We start from the raw sequence: 23,499 nt of genomic DNA, 5'->3' as shown, positions 1-23,499 counted from the left end.
AAGTATGTGGGTCTAAGAGAGTAATGGAGGTTTTTTTTTTTTAAATTTTTATTTATTTATTTATTTATTATTTATGGCTGTGTTGGGTCTTCGTCTCTGTGCGAGGGCTTTCTCCAGTTGCGGCAAGCGGGGGCCACTCTTCATCGCGGTGCGCGGGCCTCTCACTATCGCGGCCTCTCTTGTTGCGGAGCACAGGCTCCAAACGCGCAGGCTCAGTAATTGTGGCTCACGGGCCTAGTTGCTCCGCGGCATGTGGGATCTTCCCAGACCAGGGCTCGAACCCGTGTCCCCTGCATTAGCAGGTAGATTCTCAACCACTGCGCCACCAGGGAAGCCCGTTGTTGTTGTTTTTAATGCTTGCACAGTTTTGATTTTATGGAGTACCTTGATAGGAGATCTCTGCAGGTGTTTTAGATGAGAACAGAAGGTCTGTGTAGCAGTGGGTTCCCAGAGGGCCCTACGCAGATGGGTAACTTCCCCACCCCCCCACCCCGCACAAGCTGGAAAAACACTCCCTGACAACACACCATTATTCCTGGGCACCCAGGGGAAGCAAGTGACAGAGAATGCAGGTGGATTGCTTTGTCAGGCACTCCCAGGAGAGAAGGGGTCAATTCCAAGGCTGATGTGTCTCAGTACTGTGAAGCAGCCATTGAGAATACAAATATCTTGTTCCAAAGCGAAGGAAGAAGCAAATCAGGCAAAGGTGAGTCTGAAAGCTGCCCAGCAGGAGACTCAAACTCCTTCATGGTCACGGCCGTCATCCAGGTAACCTACAGACCTCCACACGGCGCACCAGCCTAGAAGGGTGCCCTTGGTTCTCACTGCTGCCTTTTCTCTTTCTCCACCTCTCTGTACCCCATGGACAAATCCTCAGGCACATGCCCTAAATGCTGTGCTACTCCTACCTCTGTATTTTCTCACTCTCCGGGGGCGGTGGGGAACACCCTGATCATCCTTCAAGGCTCGGTCTTTCTTTGGATTCTTCCAAGACACCTGGCATAAGGCTGAGTACATAGAAAGTGCTCAATAAATACTCACTGACTTTTCCTTTTTGTGGGGAGAGAAGACTGTTTCTCTTCTCACCAGCCTTCTTAGGCTGTATTCCCATCTGCACCCCCAGCCCCTCTGCCTGCCCTCGGGCTGCATTCTTTCCAAGTAGGAAGAAGGGCCAACCCTACTCCTCGGAATCCATCCGGAGTGTTCAGTGGGCCTGGTTCTCACTGGAGGGCAGTGTCGCTGTTAAAGGCCAGTGTTTACGGGAAGTTCAGACGCTTGTCCTCTCTTCCTCCTTGACCTTCCCTGTGGGAGAAGGCTTGATCATCTCTTCCCCTTGGCCAGGCCACCTCTTCCTTTAAGCAAGGAAGCTCAGGTTGTCCCAGGAAGTCCTGATGGGCAGGAAGTGAAAGGCAGGCAAGAGCAAAGCCTTGTGGGTTTGAACCTGTAGCTCTGAGACATAACCAGTAACGCACCTTGGGCAAGATATCGTTCTTTTGAGCATCTTAGTTTTTGGTGCATCTTATTTTAGTCTGCAAACCTGGGATTTTTAAGTCCACCTCCTAAAGGAGGCTCTGAGGTTAAAGTAATAAAGCAATGTAATGCTTAGCACATAATAAGAACTCAAGGAAACATTCATTTTCTTTCTCTATTCATGGTGAAAATCAGGAAACTAAAGGCATCTTAAAGATCTCTGGGAAGAGTATTAACTGCAAGATACTTTCTAAGCAAGGTACTGGCGCTATGTATAAAATTCCTCTGGAAATCTCTGCAGCAGCTCTTCAGCGTTCGTTTATTTCTGCACACATAAACATTATAACATCGGACTGTAATTTTTATCTAATTATAGAGCTACTCAGGCATCCAGGGATTCTGAATTTGCTTTTGCATTGTTGGTGTACATAAGAGGCAAGGAAACCTTTCATTTCTGAAATCGAATCTGAAAAAGAATGGCAAGGGATATGCGAACAGCTCTATCCAAATCATTTCTAGACGCTAAGTTCTAATTTACCCTCTGCAGTGTGTCTTTAAAGCAGGGTCTGGGTTGGTACCATGACTGGAGGTTTGTTGGGGAGGCAGGGATGGGGGGGGATGAGTGAGTAGCCTATAGCAGCTTGTGGTGCATTCGGAAACAGAAATGCAGACTGAAAGATGATCCTGGACTACCCTCGAGAATCTGCAAAGTGCCTGCGAGTCCAATAGTACATTTGATCCTCGTAGCAACCCTGAGAGGTCAGTATTTGTAGCCTCTTCATTAGGTGAAAATACGGTGACTCAGGAAGAGAAAGGGAACCAGGATTTATCAAAATAGGTATGGTTCATTTAATTCTTACCCCAACCCTGGGAAGCTGACATTGTTATTCCCATTTTACAGATGAGAAAACTGAGGCTTCAGAGAGGTCAAGTACAGACACATAGCCAGTAAGATGCATAGTAAGTAGATCTATTAAGATCCAGTGCCTCTTTCTTTCCTCTCTCTCTGCCCTCTCTTGCTTGCTTCCTCCCTCTTTTTCCCTTTCCCTCCTACCTCTTCCCTCCCTCCATCCCTCTTTCATTACCATGCATGCAGACTTAGATACACTGTTCTATGATTACAAAAGGTATTTTCTGGTCTTTCCTCAGTTTCCCCTTCTGGGAGAGGAACAGCTGCACGCGTGTGGAAATTAAAGGAAAGCGCCAGGCAAGCACTGTCTTTCTTTGCCGGGGTCCATTAATTTTTGCTTTGGGGGCTGGGAATTAGCTGTGGTCATATGAGCAGAGACTGCCTCGTCTGCTAAAAAGTCCATGACAGAAGAAATGCGAGTGAAAGGCACCTACCATCTGTTCAGATGCAGAGAATCAATCAGAAACCCAGTGAGTTGGAGGGGAAATGAGCTCACAGTGAAGAAAGCTTGGGCTGTGTCTGGGGCCCACAGGCTGCTCAATTCCCACTACACGTGGGCTGTCTGGTCAGAGCTCAGCTTTGAAGTTGCCTTCACTATCAGGTTTTTCTCTTCACTGAGCAAGTGAGGTTGGGGTGATGGCTGGTGTTTTAGCTCCTGGCTTCAGCTTGTACCCCATAGTCAGAGGGACTCCGTCAAGCCAGCTGCCAGGCGAGGTTCCGGATCTCTTCCCCCGAACCCAGGAATTGGGCATCAAGGTGGCTCACCTTCCTTGGTCACCCCTCCTGGGAAGGGGGCTGGGACCCCTTCTTCTGTCCCCGTGCCAAGTCCAGATCCTCAGGTCCATCCTGGGCTCCTCCTGCTGTCTCATCCCCCGCACCCGGTCAGTCCTGGGAACTGTCACCCCTCCATCCTAAATACCGAGCAAGTTCGTCCTCTCTGGTTCACTCCACTGCCACTATCTTGTCCCTATTATTTGTCGCCTGGAGTTTTGCAATTCCCTCCCAGATGGTCTTCCCAGGTTCACACCTGATCCCCACCTATCATAGTCCAGTGAGACCCTTCTAAACACAAATCCAATCATCATGTCACTTCTTGGATTAAAATGCTTCAATGAAGTCTTCTCTGCCAGCAGGTCACAAATCCTCCACAAGGCTTACAAACCCCTCACCTCCAAAACACCCAGTTTCCAGCCCTTCCCACTCCCCTCCTTCTCAGTCCTCTCCCATAACCGGGACGGTCCTTCAGGAGGTGGCTTAGGTGTCAGTGTCACCTCCTCTGGGAAAGCTGCCCTGACCCCTCCACCTCACCGCACTCCTACACAGCCCACGCCACCCTTTCCCCATCCTGAGTGGAAACACTATATCATAGTTGTTCAACTCATTTCTTTCCCCCGAGTAGACTGGAAGCTGTATGACACCAGGGACTGTGGCTGTGTGGCCCCAGTGTCCAGCACAGACAGGCACATGGTAAGTGCTCACAGGATGTTTGCTGGGAGTGTCAATGCCCTGTGCTCCCGGAGTCCAGAGGGAAGCGTGCACCAGCTATGACCACATCCACATCCTCACTGGCAGGAGTGAAGAGGGGAGTCAAGGAAGTTTCGGTAGATCTGGCAAGACCCTACAAACACTCACAGCTTACCACCCTGAGACCATCTTTTTTCCCAGGACCCTAGTCCGCACGTGGCTCTTGGGTTGTCAGGAAACCCATTCTCCTGTGGCATTCCCTGGTACCCTGTCCTGATTTATTCATTGCCATAGCATATACAAATCTACATGCATAGCATATACATATCTACATGCATACCATAGACATATCTACATACCTAGCATATAAGTAGCTACATTTAAAGCATATATATACATCTAGACATACGCATATATTTAAATTATTTCTTTGTCTCCTTCCACTAGATTATAAGGCTCAGAAGGGGAGGGTTTTTTTTTTTCTTGTTGTTGTTGTTTTGTTTTGTCTTTGTCTCGTTTTTTGCATTTTTTGTTCAGTGACGTAACCCCAGCATCTAGAACAGATCTGGCTCACAATAGGCAAGGTTTCCCCAGCCCCATTTGGAAGAGGTACCTGGTCCTTCCTTCTCTCTCTCATTTAAAACTTTTTAAAAAAAACTGTAAAATGAACCATAAATACAGAAAAGCACACAAGTAGCACTTAATTAGTTATTTTAAAGTGTCTGCCTTAATAAAGGTCACTCAGTTCACGAAACAGAACTTTGCGGGGCATTCCGAAGGTCCGTCCACGTCCCCTGCTCCAGCCATAATCCTCTCTCCCATCCCGTTAATCACTTCCCATTTCTTTATAGTTTTATCATCCACTTTAGACACTGCAGTTTAGTCTTGCCCATTTTTTGCTAAGTTTGATTCATCTTCTAAGTCTTTAGAAAAAAATCTACAGGTTCTCTCTTTATCTCATGCCTTACAATTTATTTATTGAAGAGTATGTGCCCTTGACCTGTAGTCTTTCCCACTGTCTGGATTTTACTTTTTTTTCTTTTAATTTATTTTATTGAAATATAGTTGATTTACAATGTTGTGTTAATTTCTGCTGTACAGCAAAGTAATTCAGTTATATATATCTATATATACTTTTTCATATTCTTTTCCATTTTGGTTTATCACAGGGTATTGAATATAGTTCCATGTGCTATATAGTAGGACCTTGTTGTTTATCCTGGATTTTACTTTTGTATACTCATTCAATATCTTCTGTCCCCTGTGATTCTTGCAAATTGGGAACTGGATTCCTGGTCACACAGATTTGGCCCCTTTGATAAGACTACAGACTTGTGTTCTTCCACCAGGATATACATTTGTCTTTCCTTTTTGTGCTGTCAACTCCTAGATCCATTAATTCATTGAGAGTTGGAAAATGGTGATATTTTAATTCTATAATTTCTTTAAATTGTATTAGCTTGAATAATTTCATGATGTTTCCACTCACCTGATCTTGCAGTTCATTCAGGAAGACAGAAAAAAAAATTGTTTCTTTCCCTTTTTTCACTAGTCTGCAATACAACAGATCAGTTCCCTATCATCCACCAAAGGTTATCAACCCTTAAAAATGTCATTATAAACTCATAAAGTGTAAAATATTTGCTGGTTTTTGATTGGCTGTTTTAACAATGATCCACACTGGGGCTAAAATTATTCCATCTTTGGACAGTGGAAGCTTCTTCAATGCAGTTTCTGAGTCCTTTAGAGGTACTAAGAAGCATGATGGCTTCTTTGCATTCTAGTAGGACAAGAGGTTCCAGGCTCATCTTGCACATTTCCTGTCCCAGCCGTAGAATCAAACATATCTCCATAATTAAAAAAACAAAAAAACCAACTGTGATATGTTACTTCCAGACCACAATCTGGCCCCTAGTTATGCTCACATATACTTATACTGATTTGGAAATTCTTTCTAGGATTTCCCATATTTATATCTCCAATCCAGGATACCATCTTCCTTCTAGTTCTCATGTCTTCTTAAGCTCTTCTTGCTGTGAAAGTTTCTCAGACTTCCTTTGTTTTACTTTATTTTTTATTTTTTAACATCTTTATTGGAGTATAATTGCTTTACAATGGTGTGTTTGTTTCTGCTGTATAACAAAGTGAATCAGTTATACATATACATATATCCCCAAATCTCCTCCCTCTGCGTTTCCCTCCCATCCTCCCTAACCCACCCCTCTAGGTGGTCACAAAGCACCAAGCTGATCTCCCTGTGCTATGCGGCTGCTTCCCACTAGCTATCTATTTTACATTTGATAGTGTATATATGTCCATGCCACTCTCTCACTTCATCCCAGCTTACCCTTCCCTCTCCTCGTGTCCTCAAGTCCATTCTCTACGTCTGCGTCTTTATTCCTGTCCTGCCCCTAGGTTCTTCAGGACCATTTTTTTTTAGATTCCATATATATGTGTTAGCATACGGTATTTGTTTTTCTCTTTCTGACTTCCTTTGTTTTAAATGACCTTGACCGTTTTGAGGAGTACTGGTTAGATACGTTGTAGAATGTCTTTCAGTTGGGATGTGTCTGATGTTTCCTCGTGATTAGGTTATGGGTTTTGGGGAGGAAGCCTACAGAGCTCAACATGACATCACTGCTGACGTGAACCTTTATCAGCTGGCTGGGGTAGCGTGTACCAGGCTTCTCCACATACCCCGCCATCCACGCTGTGGAAGTCACCTCCAGCAGAGCCATACTTGAGGAGAGGGGCTTAAGTTGCACCTCACTGAGCATACAGTATCTACATAAATTACTTGGATTTTTCCCCATGGGAAATCTGTCTGTTCTTCACCTTTTACTTATTCATTCAACCATTTATTTACATCAGTGAACCTATGGATATTTATTTTATATTTTGGGTTATAATCCAATACTATTTTATTTATTTTCTTGCTCAAGTTGTTCCAGCTCTGGTTCTAGGGAGCTTTCCCTGTGTCCCTTTGACATACTTCCATGTGTGTCTATATTTTATTTCCTTCTTTTCTGGCCCTAAATCATGTTCCAGGCTCCTATTGTATATTTACTACCCCAGACTTAGAATCAGCCAGCTCTCCAAGGAGCCCTGGTTCCTTATATTGGGCATGGATATTAGAAATCAAGATCAGGGCTGTGCTCATGGCTTGATGTGGCGTTACTACTGAGGCATCATTGCTCCTGGGCCTTCTCTGCTGACAGAGCAAGGACACACATATGTGTACTCTAATCTGTGTCGATAAACACATCTGTGTTTACACAGACAGCCTATATCTAACTATATCTATAGTGAGCTAAACAAATTCATACTAATGTCTCCAACTCTAATCCTTTATCATATGGATCATTCTAGCGTTTTCTCCTTGCTTATCTGTAACCTTCTCCGTCAACAGTGAGAAACTTGACTCCCACAGTCTTCCATCCATTTACTTAACTGTTCAATTATAGCGCACATATACTGTGGTTCAGGTTGTTCACGCATAGCTCCATGAGAAACACCTTTATCAGCTAAAGCACAGTGTTACTGTGCAGTTCTTTTTGCGTTTAGTCCTCAAGAGTCCACACATCTCCAAAGCTACTTAGGAACCACCTTTTCTCCCCAACCCCTTTGGGGAGGTTGTTTCACACTTTTAATACAGTTACGTTCTTTTATCATAGTCTGATTTCATCATGGGTTTCCCTGAACTCGTAAGCAATTTTAAAACATTTGTACACATTAAGGTTTTCATTCTTTGTGCTGTAAAGTTCTATGGGATTTTACAAATGCATAGTATCATGTATACACCATTACAGTGTCATCCTGAATAGTTTTACCAGCCTAAAACATCTCCTGGGCTTCGTCTATGCAATAATACTCTTCTTCCTCACTCCCCAAATAATATCCTCCCTCCCTTTGCATGCTCTCTGATTTTAATTGAGCATTTCATATGATTCCGTTTTGTTTCCTTTCTTAGCATATCAATTTTATTTGTTTTAAAATTTTTTTAGTGTTTACCCTAGAGTTGACAATATGTTTTCGAAATTAATCTAGGTCTACCTTCAAATTATACTGTAGCACTTCACGCATAATGGGGGTACCTGAAAACAAAGCATCCCCAATTCCTCCCTCACATGCCTTATTGACGCTGCTGTCATTCATTTCACTCATCCATATGTATAAGCACTAAATGCATCGTTATTGTTACTTTAAACAGTTATCTTTTAGATCAATTAAGAATATGAAAAAAACATTTTATTTAACTTCATTATTCCTTCTCTGATGCTTTTCCTTTCTCTGCGTACAGCAAGTTTCTGACCTACATCATTTTCCTTCTGTTTGAAGAACTATTTTTTTTTAAACATTTCTTACAGGGAAGGTCATCTGGAAATGCCATTTTTATTTGTCTGATAAAGTTTTCATTTCTCTTTTGCTTTTGAAGCATACAGACTTCTAGGTTGGTGGCTCCAGCTCTGTTCTCTTCTTGCTTGCAGAGTTTCTGATGAGAAGCACCGTGTAATTCTTCCTGTTCCTCTGTAGGTAAGTAGTAACCCCCTCCCCACACGGCCCCACACTATGTCTTCTGTTAAGACTTTGTCTTTGGTTTTCTGCAATTTGAATATGACATACTTAAGTGTGTTATTTGTTTGGTTATTTACTTATTGTGTTTATCCTGCCTAGTGTTCCCTGAGGTTCCTGGTTCTGTGGTTTGGTGTCTGTCATTAATTTTAGAAAATCTTCAGACATTATTACTTCAAAGATGTTTTCTGCTCAGCTCTCCTTTTATCTCCTTCTGGTATTCCAATTATGCATAAGTTACACCTTTTGGAATTGTCCCAGAGTTCTTGAATGCTTTGATCTTTACTTTTTTAAATTTCATTTTTCTCTTTGCATTTCAATTTGGGAAGTTTCTATTGACCTATATGCAAGCTCACTGATTCTTTCCTTGGCCTTGTTCAATCTACTGATGTGCCCATCAAAGGCATTTGTTATTTCTATTATGGTGTTTTTGAGTTCTAGCATTTCTTTTTGACTTTTTCTTAGAGTTTCCAACTATTGGGTTGGAATATATTGCCCATCTTTTCTTGCATGGTGTCTACTTTTCCCGTTGGAACACTTGATATGGTAGTAACAGTTATTTCAAATTCTCTTTCTGATAATTTCAACAGCTGTGTCATAACTTGAGTCTAGTTCTGATGATTGCTTTGTCTCTTCTTCCCTTTTGACACGACTTGTAATTTTCTGTTGAAAACTGGTTATATTGTATCAGGTAATACAATACTTGTTTCTTTCCAATTCCTCCCACACAGATGCTGATATCACATCCAGTCTTGGGGCTCTTGGGAGGTGAATACACCTTTACTGTGAGGATTTATAAATATATTAATCTGGCTAGAGGTTGGGCTATGCTTGGTGTTTGCAGTACCTGTATGTAACAATGACTCCAGTTCTTCTTGTTTCCTTGTGTCTGAACCGAACTCCCCTAAATACTGAGAAAGAATCTGGGTCTTGCAATTCTTTCAGCCACAGCCCGCAAATAATATACTGGATTGCTGGTGTGGGGAGCAGGTGTGGGGCATGGGGCTTTGCCAAACCTTTAAATCTCCTTTTTGACTTTAAAATATTCTTCCTTTCCACCTTCTATTTCTCTTAAGGCATTATGTGCTATGTTTATGTGCCCTATATTCCCTCGTATTAAGTCTTCATTTCTGAAATGTATCTTTCTTTTATTTTTATTTCCTTTTTGAACACTCTTCCCAAATTGCTAAGTTTTTTCTAATTCTGATTTAGGCTGTCATTTGATGTCTTAAATCACATTAAGGGTTTCAGTTCTTTTTGAAATAGTAGGTTAATGTTTTGTTATATGTTGTAGGCATGTCTTTTTGCAGTGCTTTCATTGCCTATCAGGATATTAATCTACTTTTAATTCTTGTTTTTCTTATAATAGCTTATTATGGGATTGTCATCAATACATTTTGTTGCTAATTTTTGTGTAAAATTAACCTGGTTGAACATTTATAAAGAGGTGTTGTTTGGGATAGTTTATGTTTTAACTCCACAGAGACTTCTTTAGTTGTTTTCACATAGTATTCAAAACATGATGGCTAGATTCCCTTTCCACTTTTACTTGGACCCTCCCTTCTTCATTATAACCCTATTGTGAGTAATTTTGATCCTATTCATACAGTTCCTTCCAGGGCCCTATGCTGGGAGGGAGATTTGACTGGTCAGTTTTGGGAGTTCATAGTGTCTGACAATTCTAGCTCTTTGGACCTTAACTGCAGACCTTTGCGCTCACCTGACGTTGGATTGGGCAAACCCCCTCCCACTTTCAATTGCTTTTGCAATTTGGCCCATGGCACTTCCCAGTGAATATCTGTTGGCAATACTGGGGCTCTTTTCTTCCCAGATATGACAGATGCCTACTTGTTTCTTTCCAATTCCTCCCACACAGATGCTGATATCACATCCAGTCTTGGGGCTCTTGGGAGATTGTCATTCCCATTTTTAAATTTATGGGTTTACCACATCACCTATTTTTGTTGTAAATATGGTCCTTGAGGTTTTTGGTTTTATGCAGTTGCTCAGATATGTGGGAATTCTGAGAAATTCAGAAATGTACTACTTCTACCACCATCTTCCCTGAATCCCTTTTCTCCTTACATCCCTGCCAATCTGGAAAAGGTCAAGCATTGCCATTCCCTGACTGTTAGTTAACCTGAACGTCTTTCCTTCACAGAATCATGTTACAACCTTCCTCAAAAACCTTCAGGGTCTCCTTCCAGGTCTCCTTCCTGCTCCCAGATTCAATTCTAAATTCCTTACCAGAGCATGTGGACGCTGCACTCCTCCTGCTGGTCATCTCCCTTTTCAGCCATGGCACCCACCACATCCTTGCACGAATGCTTGACCCTTGAGTCTTCCATTTACTCACCGTGCTACAAACACGAGGTCGTTCACATCTCTGTGCTTTTGCCTGCACTGTTTCCTAAGCTGGGAACACTCTTCCACTCTTTCTCCCTCATCCTACTCAGCTCAAAGCATCACCCCTTCTGCCAACTTTCTTTAAACCACTTAGGCAGAATGAATCACCGATGTTGGCACAAAGCAGTTAAGTAATTAAAAGCACAGACTGTCTCTGTGTTCAAATCCCAGCTCAGTCATTATATAGATGGGGATTAGAATGCTGCCTTACTTATTGGTTATTTTTGAGGCTTTATTGAGACAATCTGTGCAAAGGATTTAGCACTTTCCTGGCATATAATAAATGCTCAGTAACTGGAAGCCATTATTAACGTCTCTCTCTCTCCCACTAAATTATATCTTAGAAGATGCAGACTTCCTCTTGCAAAATTATACCATCCTCAAGGGCTAGCAAGTTGCTTTGCCTGTATTAGACATTTAACTAATATTTGTTGATGTTATTTTTAACCACACGAAAGCGAGAAATTCCTGGTTAGTTTAGGGAGAAGGGAATTTATCTGAGAAAAGAGGCAAGGGTTACTTTACAGTGCAGGAGAGAGGAAAACACATGGTCATTGGACTAATCCAGAACTAGATTTAAATGCTGGCTCTGGCACCTATAACCTGTATAATAAAAGTCTGTGTCTAATAGAGTCTTAAGAGTCCAGGCTGTGGAGCTAGACTTCCTGGGTCTGAATCCAGGCTGTAACATTTTTCAGCTGTGAGACCCTGGGCAACTTATTTCATTACTCTGGGCCTCAGTTCTCTCCTCTTTCAAGTGGGGATAATGACAGCACCTACCTCATAGGGTTGCCATGAGAATTAGGTGTGTCACTGTATATAAAGAATTTGGATCAGGGACTGGCCACATATATTTGTTTGTAGTATTATTAGAGTGCCAATTTTGCTGACCCTGGAAGCTATGATCCTGTATCTATGAACAACAAAGAGGTAATTAACAAAGGGACAAGTTAATGGTGATGGAGGGACTTACGCTTACTTTCTACATTCGTGGGTGCAATGTCAAATAAAAGGGAGGCCTATGTTGATTTTGGTTGTTGTTTTTATTAAGACTGGGAAAAAGCTCTTGCCTTGGTAGAGTCATGAGATTATTATGCAGCGTAAGACAACCAGAACAGACTCTGATACTGTCAAATATTTTGCTATGAATCCTGGATCCCGTTATTGTAAATTCTGATCCCTTGAAAAGGTCAGCGGCTAGCTCTAGGTGAGGACCCATCAGCTCACAAAGACATTTCATCTGATAACTTAGTCCCTTCATATTTACCTTGAGGAAGGAAGCAAACTTTGTATTGCCGTGATAAATAGAAGAACGATAAACGCACAGACCAAGTTTGATTTGAATACTTCGTCCCTCATTTGAGAATACTGTAATTAAAAAAAAAAAAAGGAGAATGAATTACTAATAAAACCTTCACGGAGCATTATCTCCATCCCTCCCACCAACCGTCCAGTGAGAGCCCAGGGGTGAATACGATTCCCTTCATAGTAAAGGGGAACGTGAGAGGGACTTTGCATAAGCTTATAAACCAGTTCTCCTCCTCCCTCCCAACTAACATCACTTTAACAAAACAGAAGAGCACACATCCATATACACAGCAAATCAAATTCACATTGACATTCTTCATGAGTAAACGTTAAGTCATTTAAGGATCTTGCTCTTGTGGACACAGGGAAATTTTTGACCAGAGAGTCTGCCTCTCTTTTCATAAAAACTACTGAAAAAATAAATTCATGGAATCTTAGAATAGAAAACAGCCAAAGAAATCTCCAGCAAGGGCAGCTGTTTCATTTTGCACAAGAGAAAACAAAACTGATCGACCAATAGGCTTGACTGCCCTTCTGTTGTCTGCTCGAGGTGGCCCCGGGGAATGGTGGTAACTTTATTTTGATTATCCAGAGTACTCAGTAATTTCGTTGTCCAGCCTTAAAAGCTTCTGGAATGTCAGCACTGAATGTGTATATACTTGCCTTAGTCCTGCCTAGTTTTCTGAACCATCTTCTAGTCACTGAGGAATAATTCAATTCCTTCAGAAGAAGAAAGGATTTTTAAAGCTGAAAAAGATCTTAAAATGAACCTAAACCAAGTCCTTCTTTTTACTTTAATGCCAGAGAGGTCTAGTAACTTGCCATAGATCACACAGCACAGAGCATTTTTGGGGGTGAGAACAGAAAGCTAAGCAACGGCTTTGGAACTATATGATCCCTGATTTGAATTTCACGGTTATTTGATAAAGGAAGCCAGTAAACAGAGCTATCCCAACATCTCAGGGTCTACGTCCCTAATACCAAGAGAAGGCTTTGGTCAGGTCAATGAAACAAAATTAGTCCAACTTGTTGATATGGGAGTCATAGTCAATGGTTACATGATTTTTATTCTCTTGCCTACTTCTTGGTGTGGTCTGGGTTTTAGACTGAACTCACTGATCAATGTCATGGCTGTGATTTGGACAGTGGCAATGACAGGTAGCTGGTGAGATCCATGGGGGAAGCACAGTGCCGCTCAGAAACTGCACATTCATTGCTGTCTTAGGGCAATGCTTTGTCTACTCCCTGGTGTTGAGGCCTCTGCCTGTTTGCTGACAACCTGCTCCATATCTAGAGGGGAACATGCCCCTGAAAAATCACTGTAGCCATCTTCACTCCTGATAAAGCTACAGAAAATCCATGTTACTGATAGTTTTCAAGAGCCCTACCTAAGAACAGGGCACCATCAGAGAGACACACACATACCAGCTTGAAGATAAATGAAGGAGCCACAAAACAGTTAATTCAAAGAAAGATAAATGTCTGAATTCCTTCTAACAACCAATTGCACAAGATCTAATTATTCTTTGTTGGCTGTCTGCTTTCAAACCAGCTTGGTTATATAGATTTAATAATGAGATTTTAAGAACAACGATAATAATTTTTCATGTACCTAATCTCTCTCTTGCTCCTTTTCATCATCTTCATCTTTATCACCCTCCTCATCAACTCCTCATCACTACCATCATCACAGCATCTTGGAGTCATGATGGACCATTACCTATAACATTGCCTTTCCATAACATCCCTGAGGACTACTCAAATGCCTGCTGATTATCAGCAGATGACCTTTTCTGCTTGGTTGGTGGCAGCGGGGTTCTTTTCTCCGAGCTGGGGCAGGGCATCCTAGGGTTTCAAACACCCTCAACTTGAATACTCCTAGCGCCTAAGAGCTCATTCTTTTGCAAAAGGATTCCTTTCCATTTTGGGCTCTTTCTCACTGTGGGAAGGTTTTTTTCCTATCGATCCCAAGCCTGAGTCCTGACTCCTTTCCTGAATGTTTTAACTGATGACTTAAAAAAAATGTCACATAATCATCATTTGTCCAGACTAAAGTTGCATCTGGTTTCATGTTGTTCACTTCCTTCAGAAGTCAAGCTGGTTGGTGACAAAGTATCTGCTGTACCTCCAGATCTTCCACTAGTCAGTGTTTCACTGTGAGCAAAGCCAATTCCTTTTAACCTCACTTTTCTTATCTATCAAATGAGGGAATGAATACAATTCATAGGTTTTGCAGTGCTCTTCCATTTTACTGTATTTTATTATGCTAGAATTTAATAATAAATTCTATTATTTTCAGGTTTGAACTCCAGTGCCTAGCACAGTCACAGAAAGGATTATTTGTGAAGATGAAACCAATCAAATATAAAATACTGGGTTTCATAATGGAGTGTACTTTGGAAATGTAAGGAGACAGAACTATGGAAAGAACGTGCCTAACTGGCTCAGGATGAGATTGAGTGATGATTCATTTCACTTCCTCTTGACTTGTGAAGAGCTGATCACTCTGGTTCACAGCTATATTAAGTTACACGTATTCTCCTTCCTGCCACAGGCACACTCTTTATCTGGTCTCTGTTCTGTCCTCACTTGGCGCCACATATTCTTTTCTACCTTAGTGGTGAGCATGGACTAATCTAGAGCTAGACTACCTAGATGTGAATACCAGCTCCAACACTTACTAGCTATGTACCTTGGATAAATTTACTAAGTTTTCTGTGCCACAGTTGCCTCATCCAGAAAAAGGGGATAATAATAAAAACTATCTCGTATGGGTTGCTGGGAGGATGAAATGAGTTAATATATGCAAAGTGCTTAGAGCAATGCTTATAGCACATGGTAACCTTACATAAGTGTTTACTATAATCAATTAATTATACATATTTTATTGCTATACTTGTTACCTTTCTGAAGCCTGCTTTTCAACCACAGTGTTGCTTTCTAGAATGCTGTCTTCTATTTCTCTGTACAAAATTATACCTTGTACTCAGTAGGGTCCCCCAAAATGTTGCTGACTGATTGGTCCATCAAATTAGAAAAGATTCTTCAAAGGGGAATTATAATCTCGTATGCAGTCTTTTGTTTTAGGAAAAGACTTTGCCCTTATTCCTTCCCTTTCTTCCTAAAAGATCCTCCATCAATGGGTGGAATTCTCCCTTCTCCAGGGACCTTTAGGAAAGCTGTCCTTGGAAATGACCACTGGGCCCTTATAATTCATTGAGTCCTCGGTCTGTAAGAGGACTTGGCAACTGTATATGTTACAAATGAGGAACTTGAGAATCAGATAGGGGAAAGAGCTGGTCAAAGTCAATTAGGTGGTTGGTGGCAAAGTTCAGACAATAAGCCACATCTCCTGGCTCCTAGATCAGTGTCTTTGGGCAGGAAATGCCTGAAGACAGTAACTGAGCCAACTATAAATGGGATTAATACCAATTAAAAAGACCATGCCACTTGGAACAAATACAAATGCTTCCTTTGAGAGCTTAGATTAGAATTTTGATTATAGTCAGCCCTCTGTATCCAGGGGTTCCACATCAGATTCAACCAACCACAAATCAAAAATATTCATGAAAAAAAACCCCAGAAAGTTCCCCAAATCAAAACTTTAACTTGCCACTCACCGGCACCTATTTGCATAGTACTTACACTGCATTTGCAACTATTAACATAGCCTTTATATTGTACTAGGTATTACAAGTAAGTTAGAGATTACTTGAAGTATATGAGAGGATGTGTGTAGATTATATGCAAATACTATGCCATTGTATATAAGGGATTTGAGTGTCTGTGGATATTGGTATCTACGGGGTGGGGGGGGGTCCTGGAATCAAGGCCCTGCTGATACAGAGGAACAACTGTATTATTACTTTTCAATCTGTAAGGTTTTGGTTGATTCAGGAAATGGTCAAAATCTAGTGTAACAAATTGAGTAATAATGAGTATTATCTAGTGCAAGGTAAGCAATATGCTACATGCTTTATGTGGATGATCTCATTTAATTATCATAACAGCACTTTAAAGAAGATCCCATTTATCATATCGCCATTTTGCAGATAATGACTCTGAAGGTTAGAATAATTGAGGAACTCAAGTAGGACCTCACGGATTGTAAGGAGGGAATCCAGAAAGTGCAAGGTCTCATTGGCTGCACTAACTGCTGCCACTTTGCTATCTTCAAGGTAAAATCATCTTCACAAGGTGCATGATCATGTGTCTTGTTATATTTCAGTGATGTGGTTTACAGTACAAAGAAAGAAAATGGGTTAAAAATTTGAGTCTATGTAAATCTTCATTAGAATGAAGGTGAAACATGATCTGGGCAAAGAATGGACCTCATAACCAGCCCACGAATTAGTTTAATGAATTGGCACCGCTGCATTTTCATGACTAATGAATGGTTCCTCAGCACATAGCAATGCAATGTAAAGAACCCTTTTCTTAAGGCCTAGAGGAGTGAACAAATAACGGGGAAGAAAAGAAAAGATACAGTGGATTTTATTAAATGCAACAGAATAAGAGGGACCACCGTCTTCAAATAATAAAAAAATTGTCTTTAAAATGAATATTCCTACTTGATTTGATCAGGTTGAGACTTGGGTTCCCTTCTAAAGAAGTGGAGCAGGAAGAACTTGTGTTCCATTTTGTTCATGTCTGTGGATGTCGGCCCTGCATGCTCTTGAAAGGCATATTCATAAGTGAACTCAGAGCCATGAGGATCTGTGGGTTCCTAGATCTGTCAAAAGGAAGCCTGGAACCCCAAGTGTGATCACACAAGGTAAAGCCCATTCTAGATTGTTCATCCACAGAGGTGTGACCAGGGAAGCTAGCTTGCAGAGGTGATGGACAGAGCTTCTAATTTGCTATGTTTCTTTGCCTGAGGCATGCCCGGAAAATCTTCCTAGGTGGGTTGGAGGGAAATCACCCCGCTCTGCTAGATCCTCCTCTTCGACTATGAGCTAAAAGGTACTGACTAAATTCTTACATCCCTACCAGATGTAGAGGATGCTTCTAATCATAGCAATAATCTAGTTAATTGTCCAAACTACAATGATTCTGGTCTTTGTTTCAAGTGTGTATGTGGATTGAAAAATTTTATAGGTGAAATGGATTTTATCTGTCACCTTGGTCCAGCTCTTAGTAATGCTGATTTCACTCAGTAAAACCTCTCAGAAATGAGCCATTAACTCCTGCCTGAGTGTGATGGGGGAAATCAGCCCCTCACTTGAGAGCCCATTCCACCTTTGGATAAATCTAATTTGAAAAAAGATAATTTTCTAGCACATCTCTCATTAATATAAATTAATATGTTTGTTAAAGAAGAATCTCAACTGGGACAATCTGCTCATTTTGCATGAGTGAACGAAGGAATGTAACGTCTGTTCTGTTGAATTCATGCATTATGGAGGATGGCACTGGCTAGAGCTCCCTTAAATTAGACCATTTGGGTGAAAAGCAATTGCAATAAAAAAGCTAGGAACTAATTTTCAATAATTTCATATTTTGAAATAGAATATATTCCCTATCCTGGTGTCTAGCGTCTAACCAAATCATTTTCAAGCACAATTCTACGAGTGACAGGTGTATCTGAGGAATGTCTCACTGGTATATGTCTTCCCAAGTAAGTTGACCTTTGAACAAAGTAGATTTCCTCATATTTAGTAAACTCACAAGGTCATGCTAGCATGTATTTAAGATGGACAGGTTCAGAAGAATGAGGCTGGAAGGATGCCATCCCAGAGATGACAGAAGACTCAATGATAATAAGTTATATAAATATTTTTGATAATGACAATATATGGTCTTCCTTGGTAGGGGGATGGATTGTCATAGGAGAATTCCCAAGCAGAACTTCATAAAGTTTCCAACCCACCATTCTCCCAGCTCCTCCCAAATCTCCCATCCTTGGGAGAAAAGACTCTTCCTTTCTTGACTGGCCCAGTCCCCCAACAGTGAGAGTGATAACTGTTCCTTTATTCCTTGCCTAGAAGCCCCTGGTTATAGGTAATGGTGATATCCACACATGAAACACTAGGATTACTTTAAGGGCTGAGCTGATGACCTTTAGGTTGAAATCATTATAATTCTATCATTCTACAGTACATTATTATAGGTGAAATTGGTACTCCTGACTCTGAAAATGCTGGCTTTGTGGGACTGGAGCTAGCTAATTGGTCTGATGAAAAGATACAAGTGAAATGGCCCTTGATATCATTTGACTACCTAGAGGGTATAGAAATAGCAGGAATTTTACAAGGTAATATCAAGAATGTAAAGGAGTCTCACTTAGCTACTGTTTGAATAGGGATGGATTTTTTTTTCCCCCTAAGTCTCTTTGAAGTCTGTCCTTCTTACCTGAAGGAGGTGGCCTAAATATTCTTATTATTCTGAGCCTTATTAGAGAAGTAAAACTCAAGAGTAACCTGAGCCTACAACAGAATAATTCCTTCAAAAGAATTTTTAAAAATAAGGTCATGAAAATGATCAGGAGGAGTCTAATTCAGATAAATGAGAGCGAACACCAAAGACCACTTGGTTCGATGTTCCACGTTCCTCTCCTCTGCATCTAAATAAGAAATGATGTGTTTCAACAAATTCTGAACATCTCCGAAAACAGACAAAAGCATTTTTCTCATTACCTAATTCCAGAATCCAACATCTTAATCCATCAGATTATTCATTCATTTGCCTAGCCTTCTTTGCTTTGCTGAAATTCCTCCTTAATTATTTTAGTCTACTCACTGTAACTCCAATAGGAGTTTATGGGAAGAAGAAACATTTCAAAGTCTGTGATACATTTTTCCTGAAATCTCTTAAGCCTCCACTTAGCTTTGACTTTCTTTATTAAAGATAGAGAAAACTGAGTGAAATTCTGAACAGAGATAAGAACCACTTGTACTCAGCCAAAGGATTATCTAAAGGTTTCCTTGTGTGACAAATCCTTGTTTTTATGTGGTTACTGATGGAACAAAAGTAATATTAAATGAATGTTTTGAAAATTTTCAGCACCAAACTTGGTTCATAGCAAGCACTATCAATGGCCTATAGGTGTGTACTTGCTTAGGACACACCTTTACGTACTTATATAAACCTGTATTTATGAAAGTCACGACCCTGGTACCCTGGGATACAAACACGTTAAGACTGCTCTCCCCCCCACCCTTTTTAATGAAGTAGTTTCTCTAAAGAAGCTCTAGAAGTGTAAGATTTATTTTAAGTAAGGGTGTAGCCTCACCCAGAATTGGATTGGCACAGAATTCATCAGGAGGAAAGGGAAAACAATAACTATTGCATTTATTCAAACATCTATTATATGAGTATTATGTCATCTAATTTTCAGAACAATCCAATGAGGGGCAGGTAGTATGATCATTGTCATCTCACTGAGATCAAACAACTTGTCCTGCATCACCCAGCCAGTATCTAGCAGGAATCGGGTTCAAGTCATGTCTACTCAGTAATCAAGTATACGTTCTTTCCTCTGTCTTTTAGCAAAGACCAAACACTTGTGAAATAAATGAAGCTTTTTCATGTGTGCCAGGGTGTCCATCTGAGTGATGGAAAGCTACCAACTTGTCAGTATCCAATATGATCGGTAAATGAATCCATTGCACCCACATCTATTTCCAAAGTGGGATTTGAACCAAGGTCTCTTTGACCCCCGAGCCTGACCTCCTGGGGGCATTGGGAGGCTTATGGAAACATTCCTTCTAGGCCTGTCTGAGGTCATGTTGGCCTTGAGTATGGACTCGGAAACTGCTGATGTGACCTGGTCTCTGAAGGCATGAAGCAAGTGACTAGCCCAAGTCCTAATGTGCCGCCAAGGACAGAGAAAGGTGACAACTCAGGACAATGGAATCCCAGAAGGGTTTTCTCAAAATGTAGGTCCCTTGCAAAATCAGAATCTTGGGGGCAGAGTGATGGGCAGGTACCTGCATTTTAAACAAGAGCCCCAGGTGATCCTCAAGTTTGAAAACTATTATCCTAGGACAAAGAGGCTTTTTATTGCTAAATTTGTAATATTGACAAAGGAGGCCTTGATTTCTCAAAGAAAAACAATTCAGAATTTAACAGAAAGATATCAGCATTGAAAGAAGGAAGGAAATCTAATCGTCATTGATATGGTTTGATTTTAACACTTATCCCACTAGAATACCCACATCAAAACATAAATTTTCAATCAATTTTGAAGCATTTATTAAACATCTTAATCTTCAGTCAAGATGAGGAAGTTGCCTCATTCTGAGATGGTCACACTGTTTTTGTAACACTAAGCTGAGTGAGGTCACTCCAAATAAGTGTTTTTATGTTATTAAGCTCTCTTAAGGCACTGAAAGTTTTGGGTTGGTTTCTCTGGCCTGGAAACATTCATAAATAATTATAATTAGTTGCCTTCCCCATCCTAAGCTTCATTCAGAGTCTTGTCCTAGAAGAGAAATAAGGGCCAGAGGCTGAGAAATATCACCTTCTTAAGTGTTCTGGGGTTAAGTTCTTCACTATATAAAGAATATACACAAATCAATAAGACAGAGGTGAGCATCACAATAAAAGATTACAATTAAGACAAAAGTTTAAGTCACACAGTTAAGATAAATGGGCAGATTGCACAATTAAGACAAGTGTGCAAATCACAAAAGAAGAAATATAAAGACCAAAACATAAAAAACATACAGAAAGACCTTCAACCTCAATTTTTTTTTAAATGGCAGGAAGATGCTGCTTGTATCTTATCAAGTTGGCAAGTTTTAAAAAGTATAGGCATAATTTTTGAGCATGATTTCAGAATGCACATCAAGTATTTTAAAATGTGCATTCTCATACCCATTCTTACGATTTTATCCTAAGAAAATAATTAAACATGGATGTATGATTTAACTATGACAATAGTCATTGCAACGCAATTTATAATTTATAATAGTGAAAAACTGAGAGGAATAAAAAGCCCAAAATGGTTAAAACATGCACTGGATTAGTATGCAGTTACAAAAATTATTTTGTAACTAAACATTTAATAATGTGGGGAAAAGCCCAAGCAAAAATGCTTAACACTATGTTACAAGGCACAATGTACAAAACGGTCCTGTTTTAATAGAAAAATTGCATAGATAAGTATAAAGAATCATACTCATGAAAGACTAGCATGACAGATGCCAAAATGTTAACAGTGGTTATCCAGGGTTGTAAGATCACAAGAGATGTCATTTTCTTCTTCTTGCCTTATATGCTTGGTATAAGCTTTTGCCAGTGAAAATGAATTAATTTTTTTTAGGAAGAAAAAGAATCATACATAATAAAGGAAAAAATTCCAATATGATTGACAGTATTTGACAAACATGTCATGTTTCCTACATCTCTTTACCATAGTTCTAATTTTTGTTTGCCCCTGAGATCTGTCAGCTCCCTTAGGAAATTTTAGCTGGAAACTAAAGAAGGGCAGAGGATTCTTCTGTGAAATCTGGGAGGAAGTGGAGGGGACCTTTGAGGATGGGATTAGGGCCCCTCCCCCATCCTGGGGTCTTCCCAGAGACCTCATGTGGTTGCAGGGAAGTGAAGATGTTGAGAACCACTAATTCTAACCTGGCCAAGGTCTAACCCTTGGGTCACGTGACTTGTCACCCGTGTGATTTTTGAGTGAACGGAGGTGCTATTTATAATTACACTGAGAAAATGGATGTAAACCAGGCAAACTAGCACATGTGTTCATCATGACCCTAGGGAATTCACAACCTCATAGCACTGACTGCTGAAAGCTATTAGGAGCTGTCCAACTATCTCATTTCACAGAAGCAAAAACCCTGGAACACAGAAGGAAAATGTGCTGCTCAAACTTGGCTAAGACAAATGAGTCATGAGCACACTTTCCTGAAGCTTAACTCTAAGGATTCCTCTGTGTGTATGTGTGGGAACCACCATGAAATGACACGGCAAGGAGTGAGCAGAACCTGACAATCGTCTCTCCGGAAACTCCACTGCCAAGAGTCAGACCAAAACCAACCCATGTCTTTTGGTTCTTAGAATTCACAAAAATATATCCTGAGACCAGCTGCGAGGTAATCTCCTCAAAGATTCTCGTTAACCTGAGTCTTCATTCATTCAACAACTATTTATGCAACACCAGGAGACATATAAAAGTCCCATTTCTCATAACACTTGCTAGATATGCTAATTTTTATAAACTAATGTAACCAGGAAGTGTCTGGATGACATTTCAGAAGAGTTTTTTGTGTTCTCCAATTCACGAATAAAGGTGGAGTGGAGAACAGTTTCCCCTGTTCATATATCTGTATATTGTTCAAACAGAATTTCTTTTCTGTTTGAAAAGAAATTTTCAAAAATTTCTTCCCTACAGAATTTCCAAGGTAAAATCATTCTTTCCATTTCCATTTTTCCTTTCAGAAAACATACTTTTATGGTCCAAACTTGCTCCCAAGAAGCAGGGTAGGGCAGTGGGAAGAGAAAAGACTGGAGTCACAAATACTGTAAATATTTCCACACATCTAAGATGCACAATTTTTACCCCACCTTTTAACATCTCTGAAATCAGAAAGTATCTTAACTATCAAAGGAGTCTTGAAACATGAGTACTTCCAGGGAGGTTTGTGATTGCTTCTGCTGGTCACCAGGGGGCAATATGAATCCAGAACCATTTTAAATTCTCTGCCTGACTTTTTTTTTTTTTTTTTTTTAAGATCACATTCAGTGTGTGAACTCAGGAATTTCATTTTGGATTCAACTTCTTGGAGAGTTCTTTTTTTTTTTTAAATCTAACCAGTACCCAGATAGAGGCATGTGAATTTCCTTACTGTCTGCTGGGTGGGTTTTTTTTCCTGTTCATTTTTACCTTGAGGGTGTAAGCACAGCTCATTGGGTGGTTTTTCTTAGCACTGCATAGAAAAATCAAGCACCTCACAGTTGGTGGTACCTTAGAGTCAATGAAATAGGCATCCAGATTCTGAGACCTATGACCTCTCCTTAACCTCTAGGAGGCTCAGTTTTCTCTTCTGGAAGCAAGATAGTACTGTTTCCCTGAGGCAGTAGACCAATATACAGAAACACCAGGCACAGAGTAGATTCACACTGATGCTGTTCTCTAACTCTGGAGTCCTATGGATTTGAAGACCCTGTTATTTTGGTAAAGTTTTTAGGACCCTTTCTTACTTGATCTCTCTCCCAAACCCCTGTCCTGTGCCTCCCACCTCATCCAAAGTTCAAAGAGAAGAGGATGAAGCTAGCATAGGATTGCCTTCTTCGGACAAGGGCCTGGGAGAGTAAGTCCCCAGGGCTCCTCGGAGGGGCGGTGTCGTGAACAGACAAGGGCGCTGGCTTTGGGGTCACAGTGGGCTCAGATCGCAGCCCTTCTACTGACAGTTCGA

At 40.7% G+C, this 23,499-nt stretch overlaps 1 protein-coding gene across 3 annotated transcripts in view; it reads right to left on the bottom strand.

Annotated features, from left to right (window-relative positions):
- ADCY8 (adenylate cyclase 8) overlaps positions 1-23,499 on the bottom strand; it is a 230,034-nt gene that overhangs the window by 64,883 nt on the left and 141,652 nt on the right. For all 3 annotated transcript variants that reach the window (XM_082363043.1, XM_082363044.1, XM_082363045.1), the window contains one exon: positions 12,090-12,190. In XM_082363043.1, coding sequence (XP_082219169.1) covers positions 12,090-12,190 — 101 coding nt within the window. The remainder of the gene's footprint in view (positions 1-12,089; positions 12,191-23,499) is intronic.

The sequence above is a fragment of the Balaenoptera borealis genome (assembly GCF_965194805.1).
Source record: "Balaenoptera borealis genome assembly, chromosome: 17".
Lineage (NCBI taxonomy): Eukaryota > Metazoa > Chordata > Mammalia > Artiodactyla > Balaenopteridae > Balaenoptera > Balaenoptera borealis.
Note: the sequence above shows the minus strand (reverse complement) of the source record. Positions and strands in the feature narration are given on the sequence as shown.